General features: G+C 39.9%; 1 protein-coding gene and 1 long non-coding RNA gene across 9 annotated transcripts; one reads left to right on the forward strand and one right to left on the reverse strand.

Annotated features, from left to right (window-relative positions):
• The first annotated feature begins 196 nt into the window (after positions 1-196).
• On the forward strand, positions 197-14,237 carry LOC144199494 (uncharacterized). 7 transcript variants are annotated; one of them, XR_013326921.1, is made up of 11 exons: positions 197-1,231; positions 1,637-1,692; positions 2,335-2,457; positions 6,743-6,915; positions 8,526-8,646; positions 11,111-11,235; positions 11,310-11,425; positions 12,367-12,515; positions 12,876-12,940; positions 13,570-13,891; positions 13,953-14,237. It is a non-coding gene; the product is annotated as an uncharacterized LOC144199494 (long non-coding RNA). The 7 variants fall into 7 exon arrangements; XR_013326924.1 differs by having other exon boundaries at positions 197-858; XR_013326920.1 differs by having other exon boundaries at positions 197-1,692; positions 2,335-2,494.
• On the reverse strand, positions 3,427-15,673 carry esrp1 (epithelial splicing regulatory protein 1). Of its 2 annotated transcripts, none has more exons than XM_077721163.1 (15): positions 15,287-15,673; positions 13,932-14,096; positions 13,721-13,837; positions 12,806-12,914; positions 12,384-12,527; positions 11,679-11,733; positions 11,484-11,594; positions 11,268-11,400; positions 11,141-11,183; positions 9,835-10,154; positions 8,583-8,807; positions 7,424-7,664; positions 5,753-5,933; positions 4,810-4,942; positions 3,427-3,718 (listed from the first exon to the last, which is right to left on the reverse strand). In XM_077721163.1, the coding sequence occupies exons 1-15, from the start codon at positions 15,416-15,418 to the stop codon at positions 3,584-3,586; spliced, it is 2,244 nt and encodes a 747-aa protein (XP_077577289.1). In that variant the 5' UTR covers positions 15,419-15,673; the 3' UTR covers positions 3,427-3,583. The 2 variants fall into 2 exon arrangements, with proteins under 2 accessions (XP_077577289.1, XP_077577288.1); XM_077721162.1 differs by having other exon boundaries at positions 7,412-7,664.
• Between the last annotated feature and the right edge of the window lie 82 nt (positions 15,674-15,755).

Below are 15,755 nucleotides of genomic sequence, written 5' to 3' on the forward strand. Positions count from 1 at the left end.
TCTTTTTGTAGTGATGCCAACATTTTGTCATGTAATTTGGTGTGATCAATCCAAATCTATCCAAATGAGTGCTTTGCGACTTAATATGGTAATATTAATGAATATCTACTTTTTGATTATGTCCATAGAAAAAAAAGTTGCTGATGTCCCTAAAGCGTCCACTAGTGGGAGACAAATTAGCTCTACACATCGACGAGCGCACTCGTTGTCTTCAGTCTTCGTCTCTACGACATATCCTTTTATTCGTTTGTACCTTTTTGGCGATTGTTTCTCACTAGTTTTAGTATGGTGCAATTCAGTGACGTTCTTTATTGAACTAACATGCTTGTTTTATAATGTAGGAGAATGCTTCCAGATAAAAACTTGAAATCTGATACTACATGTGGAGCTCCTAAAAGTACTGTTCTGTATCATGGCACTGTCATTTTGGCACGGCATTTAGTGTTTTCCCACGATAACATCTTATTTGTGTTGCTCTTAAAGAATCCAAACGTGTAATTATGCGGTTAAACTCATTAAGTTGTCATCAAGTTACTTTTATCAAACAATTACACTCTATGCCGCCAATTTTTTCGTCGCAATTTGAAACAAATCAAATGAACGTGCATTTTTCTACCTCTAGGCTGCTTTTAAACCTTTATCCCCCTCACTTTACGCCAGCCCACCAAGGTGAACTCAACTAAGGCCGTATTATCAACACTTTTTGTGTTTGTGCACTGACACGGAATGTCGACCAGCCTCACCCTTTTGCTCTACGACTAACGTGAACGTGTCACTAACCCTCCCTGTGAGGGAATGTCGTCGTTAAAATGAAGAATATAATTTATTCAGCTGCCCCCAACACCTGCAGAGCGAGTAGTGAGTCACTCTGTAATTGCTGTGCTGCGAGCGTTCGAAAGTTCATGCATGAATAAAAAAAAAAAGTAAGGCTGCTTTGCATGAGGTTCAAGCAGGAAGTTCCTTACTCCACTTACTTTCCTTATCTTCATCTTAGTCCACTTACTTTCCTTATCTTCATTAGGCTCACTAAAGCAACCTTTTGAAGTAATTATTAGTGAATTTTATACTGGGTTCGTTTAAAGTTGTAGTGAAAATACTGTCGTGCCTCTACTTACGAACACCTCTACTTACGAATTCCTCCTGGTATGAAAATTGCAGGTTACAAAAGTCTTTGCTATGCAAGTGACCATCCCACCATACATGGGATCCAAGTTACAAAATCCCACAAAATGTAAATACACTACATTTCCTCTATCTGTTATTTTGTTTTGAAATTGTCCCATTAACATTGCGGCCTGCTTTACTTCCACTTGCAGCCTCTCACAACAACAAGAACTCTCTTTTGACCAGTTTGTCGTCACAGAAAATGAAATGAATAAATGAACATAACTCAATTTAACTAATTGGACTTTGCTGGGCCACAACATAAAATGTTTGAATCACTAAAAAAGTACTACCAAGTGATGTACCAAAGGGATGGGCTCTTCTGTTTATTGTCATTACAGTATCTTGCAGCGTTTGTTATTTTTTCCAAGCAATTCAATCATTTTATCAGAAAATGATTGCTACGTATATTATGTTGGAAATTGTTACAACACGAACACTGCCGATATATAATTTTATTATTATTTTTCAGTCCAAAGAAAGGATGAATTTAGTGAACTGGACACATACAAGGAAGAGGACCACCTGGTAAGTAGTCTATTGCATTGTTTAAGTATTTCCTTTTGTTTTGGAAGTATTTTGGAGAGCTTTGCTTTGCAAGGAATTTTCAGAATAATAAAGCAAAAGTGTCTTAATTGTTTTTTGGGGTTTAAGTGAAAATTTTCGACACAAAAGTTGAGTATGGACACTTAAGCATATCATTAGTGTTGTCAGGCAGTATGAGGGTTTAAAAAGGCTCAAGCCGAAAGGGGTGGAGTGAGTACCAATATTAAATTACAACAATGGCAAATCTTCCCTGGGGGTCTGGAGCATGGTTTTTTTGTCTGCTTTCGTCCCCCTTTTTCCTTTTCTCACCATTCTTTTCGCCGTTAGAATATGTGTGTATAGTCACAGTGGCCAATGTCAGGGAGTTCCCACTCCAGCCTTGGGGCTGCTGTGTTGCCCCCACACCCCTCCTCGACACAACATGAATAATACTAGCTGGAATAATGCAAATGTCTTAATACGTTTATTGTTCAGCAGGACCTTTCAGTCCCAAACACATACACGAAAAGAACACAATTTCACAATGTATATTCATTTCAATCTGCGTCTACGCCTAATGCGTATTTAGTGGACTTTGGTGAAAAATCTAAAAATGAAATCTTTTGTTTTCTTCCCTTTTGTTAGAGCTTCGCTTCGTAAACCGAGATCCTCTTGGAGAATGTAACTGTGTGCTAAGGTTACACACAACTAAAGCTCTGCTTTAACTCCAAGACAAGATACAACAACATTGGAGATAAACCACGTTAGGTACTTGAAAAAAACTAATGAGCCATTGAAAATTTGGGTGAGCTAACCCCGTTTGCATCATTTCTTGGTTAAGTGTGGGTACGATTGGAGCAAAGTCACCAAGTATTGACAGATTTTTAGACTTAGACCAGTACTGCATTATACTTTGAAAACAAGTTATTGTTATGTTTGTATTGTCATTGTCAATATTTTAGTTTGTGTCACACAAATTAGCATTCAAACATGCTGCTACATAAAGTATATGCGGTTGTTGGTTAGCAGTGCATCGGAGTTGTTGGCTCTTTTGTAAACATTGGAGGTTTTCCACTGCTAACTTCTTCATGCACTAAAGCTTCCAGTATCGTCAGTGTATACTGGTCATGGAAACAAAACACATTTATATTACACAAACACATTAGCTATGAAAACATGAACAACAAAGAGTTTAAGGGCCAGACTGAAAAGGGAAAAAAATCTGATTCTAAACAAATCTAATCAAATGAAGTCATCGGATTTTGGGAAATTTAACATGTTTCACGACTTAAATATGTTTTTATTAGATGTCACATTTTGATTTGAGACGGAAATTGAACATTGTGCTCAACTAATGATCACCAGCATCGGTTTTTGATGTAACATTCATTGTAATATCATTTTCACCTCCTAAAAGATTTGTCTTAACTATACATACATAGCTGTCCTCTCACGATTTATTCAGCCTAAATTTCCCTTCTTTTAAAAGAAGTTTTTCAGCATGGCCTTAACGCTGCTTTGTTAAAACACAACATATGCACTGCGCTCATACAATAGACTCTCACATACACACTTACACACACTCTTGAAGGCAAAACTCAAATCATTGAGCTCTCGGTATAAATTCTTACTACTTGGCTATCAAATATAATATACATATATGTATACGCATACATATACATTTATATAGACAGATATATAAAACAGTGATTATTCAAATAATGTAACACGTCAAAATTCTCTACAAAGCTTTTTAAGATACACTGTGCAATGACAAAAGACAATCTGCTTTTTTGGCTAAGGCCATACATAGTATAAAATATAATAGTGGCTGTTTTTGAAGATATAAATAAGACTACTTTGAAAAAGCTAACAATACACATGCACCGGCCACTTAGAGGAGGCTCAGGTCCAGGTAGTGTCCAGAAGGCTTAGCCATCAGACCAGGGAGGGACACCAAGGGGGGCTCGCCTCCGGCCGCTTGGCCGATTAAGCTGCTGCTCAGGACGGAGACCGGCTCCATTGCAGTCTGGACACAAAAAAAACATCTCCTGAATATACAATATATATATACATCAGGGAGTCCTTGACTTATGACCAGAGTTCCGTTACTACACCGGCGATGTAACCCGAAACGACAAATACTTAAACTCAATACTAAAAAAAAAGGTTAACTTTTTAAAACTGGAAGCACAGAACACATTTCTAGAAATTGAAAACAAAACAACCAACGACTACATTCTAAAGTTCAGGTTAAAAAGCTAAACTCAAATGGATTAGTTAACTTATTCATTGTTTCATTAAAAACACAACTATAACTTACATACTCACCTCCCAGTCCTCCATGTTTTTACAAATTGAACCATTATTGAATGAACAGATGCAACCACACTTTGGTTGAATTTCTACTTTGGGGTTTTCTGGAAGCCTTTTTTTTAATTTTTTTATTAATGTCAATGGAAATATGCCATGAGGCTTGCGAAACTTTGTTTTCTGACAACCTTAAAAATATCAAGGCAATTAAGCCAATAGCCTTACGGCATTCATATTAACTTCTTAATTCCTGCCTTCTGCCTTTTTACATTACTTACTTTGTTTCTACAATGCATTCTTATTTCATTTTGTACTTCTACATTTGGCTTTATTGTTCTTAATGCCTCCTTGAAGCTAAACTATGAATTCCCCTTGAAACGAGCCTACAACTTATCCCAACAGCACGCCTATTCTTCAGGCTACAACGTCTATAATGGGGTCAAGAACAAGTGAAAGCATCACCTGAGGTGTACTTCGTGCTAGATTAGAGGAGGAATGATAGACACGGGGCTGGGGGTGAGGATAAGAGAACTTACAAAAAAAGCCCATACAGACCCCTGAATACATAAACTGTCTTTTTAAGCTCTTAAGCACCTTTCTTAGAGTCTGGGCTCCGTGACTACTACTACAAGTCATAGCAAGTATCGGAGAGTGAGAGTCAGAGTCAGGGCGCAAGGGAGAGAAGACAGGATAAACTTGTTTGAGAGCCTCCGGACAAACGCGGCATGTCTGACTACACACACCCTTGGCATGAGTATAATTGTATTCCAGCGTTTGGATTATCGAGAAGCAAAACGCTTCATTTACCTGATAGCCCTGCACCGCGTTAATGAGCTCTTTGCTGTTGTAGGTCAGACCAGGCATGCGCATCAAACCGCCCGGGGAAGAGTGAGTAGAGGGGGAGGGGAAGAAACCCACAGTTGTGGGAGAGCCAGGTGGGCTGTAGGGGGAAAAACATGTGAAGGTGTGCTTTTATTGATAAACTGAAGTCTTAACATGCCATCTCGATGACCAGCAAAAAACAAAAACTATTTTTGCCTGCCTAAATATGTCAATATAGAGCGTTCTTTTCATTATGTAAAAAAAATGACAGTAACGACATTTCAGAATATCATTCATTCACCAATTATTTATCAATGTGGCCAATTCTTTAAATTTTAATCTCCCCCAAAAAAGCGGAAAAAAAAGTCAAAATGTACAACTTCATGGGCCAATCACCAGGAAATTGTTCAAAATTTCTATGAGCCAATCGGAAGGAGCAAAGAAGTTGTTGCATTTTACTTATTAAAATCTGTGGAACATGATGTAGTGGTGTGGCAGTCACGAATGTAACCTTAATGAACTCGCCCCAAATCCCTTATCTGGGAAAAACTTGGAGGTTGTCATGGCAGCACCCTTACCTATATAAATTCGGGCGCAAATGCTTCACCAAAGTTTGTCAAAATTTACAATCAAAGATCATTAGACATAAAAGAACCCTGAAATACATTGCCTTCTCGAAAAGATAAATCCTTGTCGGCAAATACAAAAAATGAAGGACATTTTCACTCGTCAGTTTAAGTTAATTTTACAAATTTAAGATGTAGTTTGTTCAATATATTTTTTTAAATACTTCCGGATGTGGCCCGGGGTTGGCTGGGATAGGCTCCAGCACCCAAACAAAATATTTTAACACTTTTCCCCCCCCATTTAATCAAGATGTAGACTCAAAAGAACCCACATTTTCTATTCACAATGCTGGCGGCATTACCTTGGATAGTAAGCAGTGTAGTTCATATAGAGCTGTGCTGTGGACGGATAATAGCCATGCCCGGGGTGCAAAGGGCGGGGAGCTAGCAAAACCTGACCGAGCGGAGGGTAGAGTGCAGCGGCAGCCTCGGCGGACAGAACGGGTTGGGTGGGCGTGAAAGCGTAGGTTGATGGAGATAAACCTGTAGCAAAGACAAAGCAAACATAGGAAATCAACCCACTTCACACGTGCCAACACTTCATAGCGATTGTTCTGTGTGTTCAATGTCGAAGAGAGGCGCTCATGCACGCTTGCAAACAATGACCACGTTCACTTAGAATGTTTTGCGTATACAGTGATCCCTCGAATATCGCTGTTAATGTAGTTTAAAAATGGCCGCAATCATTGAAAAATTGCAAAGTAGGGTTACCCTTTTTTTAGTGATGAGTCCTAGTAGCAAGCGGAAGACGGGAGTGGCTTCCGCTTGTGAATTTTAGCGTGTATTTTCACATTTTTATGAACTTAAATTTAAGAAAATAATAATAGCAGAAAAAAATTGCAAAAAAGTGAAAATGCGATAACTCACGATAATCGAGGGAAGACTGTACACAAAGCTTTTATTTGTATTTTTTTTGCTATAATTGGATTCCTAATTGGTGTAAAGATGAAGTAAGTGGCCGTGGTTTGCAATTGTCAGCCTCCTTGGACTGAACTTCGTCTCTACTTCCCCAAATCACGCAAAGTGCAAATACTAAAATCCTTCGAATGAACTTTGTCTCTACTTGCCCAAATCACACTAAAACGTTTATCTTTGAAGCTACACAAGAAAAAATGAGTCCCTATATTGTAGAGTGTATACAGTATATTTTGTTTCATAATGATGGAAAGTCATTCCCCTGCCCAAATTGGTCTTTGGCTAATGGCATTTGGAACAGGAACTCACAATTTGGCATTTATTGCCAGTCATAAAAGTCAAGGCCTGTCCTAACATGACCTTAATTCTGTTTTCAGTTTGCCTTGTGTCCTGTTCACTGGTGTGAACATTAACACATCAATAATCAGTGTTTGGAAAAGGGGGAGCGACAAAAAGTTCATTTCTGAAGTTAAGCCCCACCCAACTTTCCTGAATTACCAAACACAAGCAAAATAGGTGTGCCACTTGACTCCACAACCAAGACTAACTGGTAAGTCTGGAGACTTTAGACACAAGCCCTTGGCCATATTTTAACCCCTCCTACTTTCATAGGTCCATTATTCACCTTTGATGAGTGTCAAATGTGAAAGTGAGAAGAACAAACATGCTTTTGGTATGAACCGCAAGGTGAACTCAGATTAGAAGTGTGTCGCATCCAGACTAAAAGAATGCCATCAATGCATGCAAACTAGTGAATTAATCATGGTCATTCATTAGGAGGGGCCCCCTGCCCCCCAACACACACACAGACATTCCGATCTTGACCATATACGTACATACACACACACACACACACACACACACACACACACACACACACACACACACACACACACACACACAAACGCACAGTTACGAATCTCCTGGTTAGACCAGTACGTCCAGTTCACACTCGATTGGAGAAAAACCCAGCAACCCTGCCCCCACGGCAGGAGCCCACCTACCCCTGCAGGCCCGAAGCACCCCCAGCTCCCAGCAGCACTTACGTCTGGACTTACATGGCGGCGGGCTGAGCCCTGTCCCACTCCTGTTGCGGCTGTGTGTGTGTGTGTGCATGTGTGAGAGCGAGCCTCCCATCAGCACTAGGCCCATCTCCTCGGCGCTGCAAGGGAACACCTCTACGTAGCGGCTGTTGGGCCCGTGCTGGCAGGACATTACGTGCTTGTGGAGATGCTGGGAGGCTGAAATTGCTCGCTCTGCTGACGTCATTTGGATAAAGCAGTCGCCTGATGGACGGCCCTGGGAAAAAAAATGAAAACACGCAACGAAAACATTTGTTATGTAGCATGGTGCCATCATGCCAAAATTGGCAACATAATGCAACTCAAGCGGTATTAGTGTTTTTGTGCGGTCTCTCATCTCATCTCATTTTCTGAACTACTCTATCTTCATTAGGGTCGCTGGGGGTGCTGGAGCTTATCCCAGCTGACTCTAGGCCAGATGCCAGCTGATGGCAGGGCAAAGGGACAACCATGCACACTCACACTCATACCTAGGGGCAATTTAGAGTGTCCAATCAGCCTACCATGCATGTTTTTGGAATGTGGGAGGAAACCGGAGTACCCGGAGGAAACTCACGCAGGCCCAGGCAGCACATGCAAACTCCACACAGGTGGGACATAAGCTGGATTTGAACCCAGGACGCTTTTGTGAGGGGATTATTCTTTTAGTTACGGTGCAGTGACAGTGAAACTAACTTTTATCGCATGTTAGGTCGCAGATTGCAATGCAGAGACCATTTAAAAATATTTTGAATCTATACTTTTGTAACCCACTGCATGCATTAAATGTTAGGTGTATACATCAATTTGGCTTCAATCAGACCCGCCAATATCTACATATACCGCAAAATTCTTCAAAAATTGATATGATACTGGCTTGGAATTGGTGATTTATATCCCTTGCTTTAACTTTTGGATCTATACATTAATATCTAGAGCAAAAATTGCCCCAAACATGTATTTGATATTTAAGCTTGTGATGTGTAATTTATGATGAATGTGTAGACCAAATATTAGGTCATTTTGAGAAACTAATTCTTCTTATTTACATTTTTCACTACTATTGCACTGACGAAAATTGTTTTTGTCAATTAAACAGGATTAGCTCCACCGGGATTGGTACTGTTTGCTACTTTTAAGAGACGGGGTGACATACCTGCTGATTGAGGACCATATGCACGCCATGAGGTCGGACATCGTGAGTGAAGTCGCCTAGGAAGGTAAGGATGTCCTCGATGGTCGCCGAGTAGGGCAAGCCTCGCAGTCTTAGGCAGTCTCTCACGATGATGGGAGAGGGAAGGAGAGAGACCGCGGGCAAAACCGACAGCAAGGGGGCGGGCGCCACTGAGATCAGGGGGGTAGACGAGTAGCGATTTAACACCTATAACACATAAGAACAACAGTTAACTGTCTGACTATTTCTTAGTGGCTCTGATCTGGTCTCAGTCAACAAATTGCATAAAAAATGTTAGAAATGAGTCATGAGACACTTGATTCTGTCTCACCATGGAAACCAACTGGTCCCCTTTGAATAAAAATATGACAATGTTTTGAATATGCAATGGGTAATACAAATAAATGGTCTAACCAAAGTCAGTCAAAATATAATGATTTGTCTGGAAAAAAAATCTGCAGTAATTGCGCCAATTACATTTTGCAGGTGATAAACGACGCTCCCGGTGAGAATTGTGCATGTGCTTTTTAGAAGCCTGCAGCAGTTACCTTTTCTAATTTACAGGCATTTGAGCAATAAACATGTTTATCTTTTCACACTATTGTGGCTGAAAAAAAATTAACAATACACAAGTTAATGAATCTTTTTCTTCTGGAATCAGTGATTTAAAAAAAAAAAGAATTCTGCCTGGGACCGCTTAAAAAAACACTTGTCCAGCATTCTACATGATGCAAAAATATTTTCAAAAAATGATTATTTAATGATATATTTTAACCACTTTTGCATCTAAATATGATGACTTTGAAATGTCTCAGCCATTTTTCCAGGAATACTAACCCCAAAAATAATCCTTATACCTTTAGTGTACAACATGGACAGTTTTAACCAGAATAGGATGAGTTGAGGAGATGGCTCATTGCCAACAGGACCTTGGTTTGTTTGCATTTTCCAAAGGGAGCCAATAAAGGTGTCTTATGGGAAAAGCTGGAGTGTAGATTTGGGTAGATCTACTGCATCAAGTATGTCAAATTGGAAAATAAATAAATACATAAATAAACAGGGGCAAAATACCGTTAGTTCATCTAGGTAAACATGCCAGTCTTTGCTTAGCAGGTCCCACCCTTAAATCCTACTTTTTCCTAGTTAAATAGGGGGTAAAAAGTCACCCCCACACAAATAGGTCAATCTGCCCTTTGAGCAAAACTAAAAGACAATTTAGTAGCATTTCAAGTACCTGCTGGACTTCAGCTGCCGTACTCTTGAACAACTCAATGTATCTCCTTCCGAGTATCTCCTTGTGTTTCCTGAGTGCACACTGGGCATGGTCATCGCAGGAAAATAAAACAAAGGCGTCTCCAGTGGGTCGACCGTCGGGGTAGCGCACAAACAAGATGCCGTCCCTTCCCCCGCTGACTGGACACGTATCTTTGAGTGCGTCCTCCGCCGAGAAGAAAGCGAGAACTTGCTCGTGTGTGGCCGTGAAGGGAAGACCTCGCATTCTCACTATGATCTGGTCCTCGCGAGATAGGAATGTGGCTACTTCGTTAGATGTACCTGCGGCAAAAACACAGTAGCAGGCTTTAAAAAAGAAAGAAAAATTAACAGATAGAATTGTAATAATGAGACTTATCATTGTGTTTGATTGCGGTTATAAACAAAGTCTCTATTTACTACCCACATTGTTTTGACCCATTTAACTGGTGTAGAACTCAAGAAAATGATTGATAAAAAGGAAAACATGTCATCTTGCATTTGATTGTTAGGACAGCAGGCATGTTGTTATTATTAACCGACAAAATGTAGTTTCTAATTGAAATTGAAAGCGAAATAGCTAACATTAATATTCGTAACAATACAGTATCAAGGTGCAATGCATCAAGTATATTTTGGAAAACAATGTTCACATCTGGATGAAGCTTTAGTAGGACATTCTTAATTGTGCAAAACACTGATTTGTGTCATTTAATTATATTCAAACTTGTGCAAATAAGTTCGAAGGTAGAAGATCTAAAGCGGACTAAATCAAGGAGTTGTAAAAATGTGATCTACTGACTTTGTCTCAATTGACTTCAGCTGTTTTTGTGTGTTTTCGTATTAAGTTTGTATATATTAACTTTTACTTGAACCCACATCCACCTAATTTTTACATTTTTATCTGCAAAACACTATTATTGCTGACATTAATGACAGTCACAGTGCATTATTTAATAATGTAAACAATGCATTTCATGATGAGGTACCCAGCAGGGCATGTTTTAATACTACTTGTAATTTATTGGTTACATTATTTTCACTGGTCTAGAAATATGGGGTTTTGCTTGACATTGTATTGTTACCACAACAAATATATCGGATTAGAAGTATCTAAATTTTTAAAAATCAGGCCATCTCTAATTTGTGATGTACTACCATGTATTTCTATTCAATTCCCCATTTTTCTGTCTCCTAAAACCATTTTTCTGGCTTAATTCTGGATAGCCATCCATCAGAATTTCATATTGTGTCAACAGCAAAAGTGTTCTGGAGTCCATATTGCTCACCCCCTGCTATCTTCAGGAAATCTTCCCCAGTCGCCTTGTAAACCTGCAATGAGAATCCAGTTCATTACAGAATGATAGCACGACTGGGAAGTCAGGTATTTCGGGCAAGGGGCTTCATACAGCTTACCTCAATGTATCTGTTGCCCATATGATGTTTATGTCTTTGCAGGGCTAGGTCGCGATGTTCTTCGCTGACAAAACGAACAAGGGCCTCGCCATTCCTCCTCCCCTGAGCATTAAGGCACAAGGCAGCCCCTCCTCTGAGCCAGACAATAAAATATACAGGTAGACACATTTTTACACGTACTTTAGGGTTTTCTCCTATTCAAGCATACTCACTTACTTGGCAATGTTTAGTCCACTGAAGAACCTGGCAATGTCTTGATCTGAAGACTGCCATGGCAACCCTCTGGCTCTGATTACTGTGCTATCACACACTTTCTCCATTTTACTACTGTAAAAAAAATGTTCAAGGTGAATGAATTGTACTTTAGTGGAGGGCAGGCTGAATTTTTAATTCGGAGTAAATATCACTTACCAAGTACCCGACTCAAATTTTTCATTAACTCTTTCCGGGTTTGAGAATGTGTGGCCTGCATTTCAGAAATGACTTCATTAAATCACAGTGACTAAAAGCATGTGAGCAAGGGGTAAAATAAATAAATAAATGCATTTACAAAAAATAAGGACACTGTCTGAGAGGTAGAGATTCAACAACATTTAATATGGTGACTACTTTTCAGATGCTGATCCTGAAATTAGTCTAGTAATTTGCTTTTTATGAGAAAGTGCTCAATAAAAGGTTGAGTTTCCACTAGTTTCTCTTAAAATAACAGCAATTTTTCAGACATTTTGCCAAAGTGTGTTCCATTGAATGCTGTTTTTTGAAAAACTATAATGTTTAAGTATATGTTTCATCCTATACTTAAGGAAGATGGATGCGCAAAACCTGTTGTGATTGGGCGAGTCATAATGTGACTCTATGCCACATCCTATGGTTTATCAAAAGGGGAGAAGAAAAAAGAAAACCTTTTTTCTCGTTTTTTTTTTTATGGTAGCGTGCAGAGATGGTGCTAATCTTAGCTAGATACAACACTATTGAAAACTACAAGCTCTCTAATAGTTATTTATTCTTTATGTGTTATCTCTCCAACAGTGTCAATAAAGATTAATGGGGAATATTCTTGCCCCTAAATCTAGCTTTGCCTTTGTCCAACTGAATACAGTGGTTTGCAGTACTCACACAAAGGCTCAGAAAGCAGATGAAGTACAATTTTGGCCATCATTTGAACCTGCTGCACTGCTACTTCTGGAGGCGGCGTGGCGGATGGATCCAGTAAACACATGGAGTCGCACATTGCAGGCACTTCTGCGGGTATGCCTAAAGCTAAACAGGATGTTAGTCAAGGAGTTCAATAATAAGAACATTGTGACAAAGGGAACAAGTAAAGAAAGGGTTAAAAGGAGAGACAGGTAGGTAATTGTTTCCTCTTCCAGTAGGTGTGTTTTAGGCTTGCCCTGTTAGTTAAACACACACGTTTCAGAATGTCAATTCATGATGCCAACACCCTGTGGCTCGTTTGCAATCTTCCAAGAAACAATTGACGAGAAAAAACTTGAGTTCAAAATCTCAAATGTTTTCAGTGTGTTACACAGAAAGGATACACTCCATCATGGTTTCCAAATCCAAAGTATTGAGGTCAGATGGGTAATGGAGTCTGAACTCTTTACGCAGGTCAAAGAAGGAGTAGAAACAGTCAGGGACCAGGATGTTCTGGAGTGAAAAGACATGATATAAGAGTATGTAGGTGCCTTTTGTTCTAAAACCAGGATTATAGGCTCTCTATTAGTGCAATGAGAGCCAAGAATATTTTACAGCAGCAAAAGAAACCACAGCAATCCCTGGATTATCGCGTTATTCACTTATCGCAAATCCACCACTTTGCAATTTTTTCCGCGATTAATTGTTTTTACATTTTTTAAATCAATACAAATATGAAAATCCACAATGAAACTAGCAAGCGGAAGCAACTTTTGCTACTAAAACTCAAAGCTGAAGAAAAAAACATTTTATTTATTTTTTAGTTCATAAAAATGTGAACATTCACACTGAAACTCATAAGAGGAAGCCACTCTTGCTTACTAGGACTTAGCACAGAAGGAAAATAGTTATTAAAGGTTATATATAGGTATAAAAAGTTATTTTAAAAAAAAACAACTTTGCGATTTTTCAAATATCGCGGCCATGTTTGTTCTACATTACCGCGATATTCGAGGGATTACTGTATTTGCAAAAACTACCATTCATGTAGAGCAAGCAAACTAAATGAGTTGACAAACCCATTTTTTTCTGGCCTCTGGTCTTTTTAGATGTGGGGAAAATGTTGGCAGTGACTTTCAAATGTGGTATGCGCATGGGTGTGTTACAGTTATCAATTCCGCTTAAGGACATCTCCAGCGAGCAATTTTAACCAGCAACGCAGCGCTGACACAACAATGCTTTGCGGCGGCGTGGGTGCCCCGCAAAGAGAGTGATCATCCGCCCTGACTCTTGGGCGTTCACCAACCCAGCCCGCTCACCTTGCTGGCAGCCTCGGGGTGAATCACTTGACGGATGGGGAGCTGCCCGTCGGTACATAAACACACTGACGTGCCCGCACCTGCGCTGTTCACTTCATTCGTCAGCTGAAGATGGAACTGCAAAGCGTTTTTTGGGAAACAGAAGAAGTGTGACGTGTAAAACAAGAGCAGGTGATGTTACCCAATGAAATGTCGCAGTCCTAAGCGTTACCGTATTTAATGCATCCTCCAGGCTCTTTGCTGTAAAGACGCAATCTGCTATGGATGCATTTTCGTCTGTCGTGGCCTCCTCCACCACATCGTTGTCGTCGTCCTTTAAGTCATCCGCCAGGTCGGACTCTTCGGACTTGATCACAAGCTCGTTTATCTTGCCCAACTTCAATGAAATGGTTTGGAAGTTAATGGGATGATTGAAAGATGACATTCACAGCCAGTCTTTCCAGTTCAAACTAATTAGAAGTCTATTGTTATTAATAGCAGACAACAATTTCACATCAGAATAAAAACTTATGAGCAATCTTGAGGGCCACAACCAGGCTGTATTTGTTTTTTTAATAATATTATTTATTTTTAATAATGTTTAATTTATAAATATTTTTAAAAGTCCTAAAAAAACTAATAATTTTGGCCAAACTTGCACATGTCAACATTGTGACTTACTTATGACCCAAAATATGATGTCTATATGTAGATGGGCTTCAGTTTTTTTTAATTACCAAAAATGAGACATTTTTTGCCTTTTCTCTCTCAACTAACAAGACAATCCAGTTGCATCAATTAAAATTTAGCAGGTTTGGTAGTTATGAAGTAATATAGAATGAATATACTTGAAATTCAACAAAAAGTCATTTCATGCTTTATTTTATATAGCAGTTGTGTGCATAGCATGTGTTATTGATATACATATACATCCTCATAATTTTTAAAACTGGTGTAATGACTTGTAGAAAAAACATGTCAGATTGATGTAAAATAGACAAAAATGTCTATTTAAAAACAATGCTTATCTTAATATGATTATCACTTTTTATTTCCTATTAAGGACACCTTAACCTCTATCCTCCCGTAATCCACTCATTCATTTTCTGAACATCTTATCCTCACAAGGGCCGCGGGGGTGATGGAGCCTATCCCAGCAAACTACAGGCACCAAGCCAGGGACACCACAAATCGGTGGCCGGGCAAAAATTGGGCAAGTATTTATGCTCACACACAAACACACCCAGGAGCAATTTAGCAGTTTACCCAGCCTATCAAGCATTTTTTCGGGGATCTGTGAGGAAACGGGACTACCCGGAGAAAACCCACACAAGCCAGAACATGCAAACTACACAGTGAAAACTCACTTGGGATCAAACCCCCGATCCCCGAACTGTAAGCCACCTGGCCTCCACCTAACCCCTTTGAATGTAAAATAAAGGTAGTAAAGTGATAAAGTAGTATCTCTTGTTTGCACTAAGTGACAGTCCACATTTATCAAGTTGTTTTTATTATTTGAAAAAAATGCAAATAAGAAAAAAAGTTAAATCGTTTGCATTCCTTGAACTTCTCATGGGTGTTGTTTACCTTTTTGTTGTTGACATCCACCTGTTGCCAAAGGAGCCTCGCTAGCTCCTTCTCGTCGGAGCCCAGCAGCTCGCCGCCGGCGCCAGATGTGGCGGCGCACAGCACCACCAGGTAATCTACCTGCGCCGTCATTCGGGGACCGTCCAAACTCCAAATATACACAAAAAACTCAAATCCAAGCCAAAGAGGGAACAAGCACCTGCGATGCCGCGAGTTCCGTGGGTCCTCGGGACTTTTCCGGCACGGTTCGTGGAGTGTTTTTTTTTACGTGAAGCCTCCCGAAGCCACCATCGCGGAGCAATGGCCGTGCGTCGTTTTTGTACAGGAGCTGCTACCTGGGACGGGTCACGTGACCAACCTACCTGCCGCCTCCTTCCCTCCTCCAGTGTACAGGTATAGGACGTGGCAAAACATGCGTTAACCCTTCATAGGGCGGGCCGTGACTCATATGGAGCTCTTTCACTTGTTC

The sequence above is a fragment of the Stigmatopora nigra genome, chromosome 7 (genome assembly GCF_051989575.1).
Source record: "Stigmatopora nigra isolate UIUO_SnigA chromosome 7, RoL_Snig_1.1, whole genome shotgun sequence".
Taxonomy (NCBI): domain Eukaryota; kingdom Metazoa; phylum Chordata; class Actinopteri; order Syngnathiformes; family Syngnathidae; genus Stigmatopora; species Stigmatopora nigra.

Coding starts and splice junctions, on each gene's coding strand:
- esrp1 (XM_077721162.1), bottom strand. CDS start 15,418: ATGACGGCGCAGGTAGATTACCTGGTGGTGCTGTGCGCCGCCACATCT. Junction 11,401..11,483: donor AGTGGACTAAACATTGCCAA/GTAAGTGAGTAT, acceptor TGTCTGGCTCAG/AGGAGGGGCTGCCTTGTGCC. Junction 4,943..5,752: donor TACACTGCTTACTATCCAAG/GTAATGCCGCCA, acceptor TTCCCCCTACAG/CCCACCTGGCTCTCCCACAA.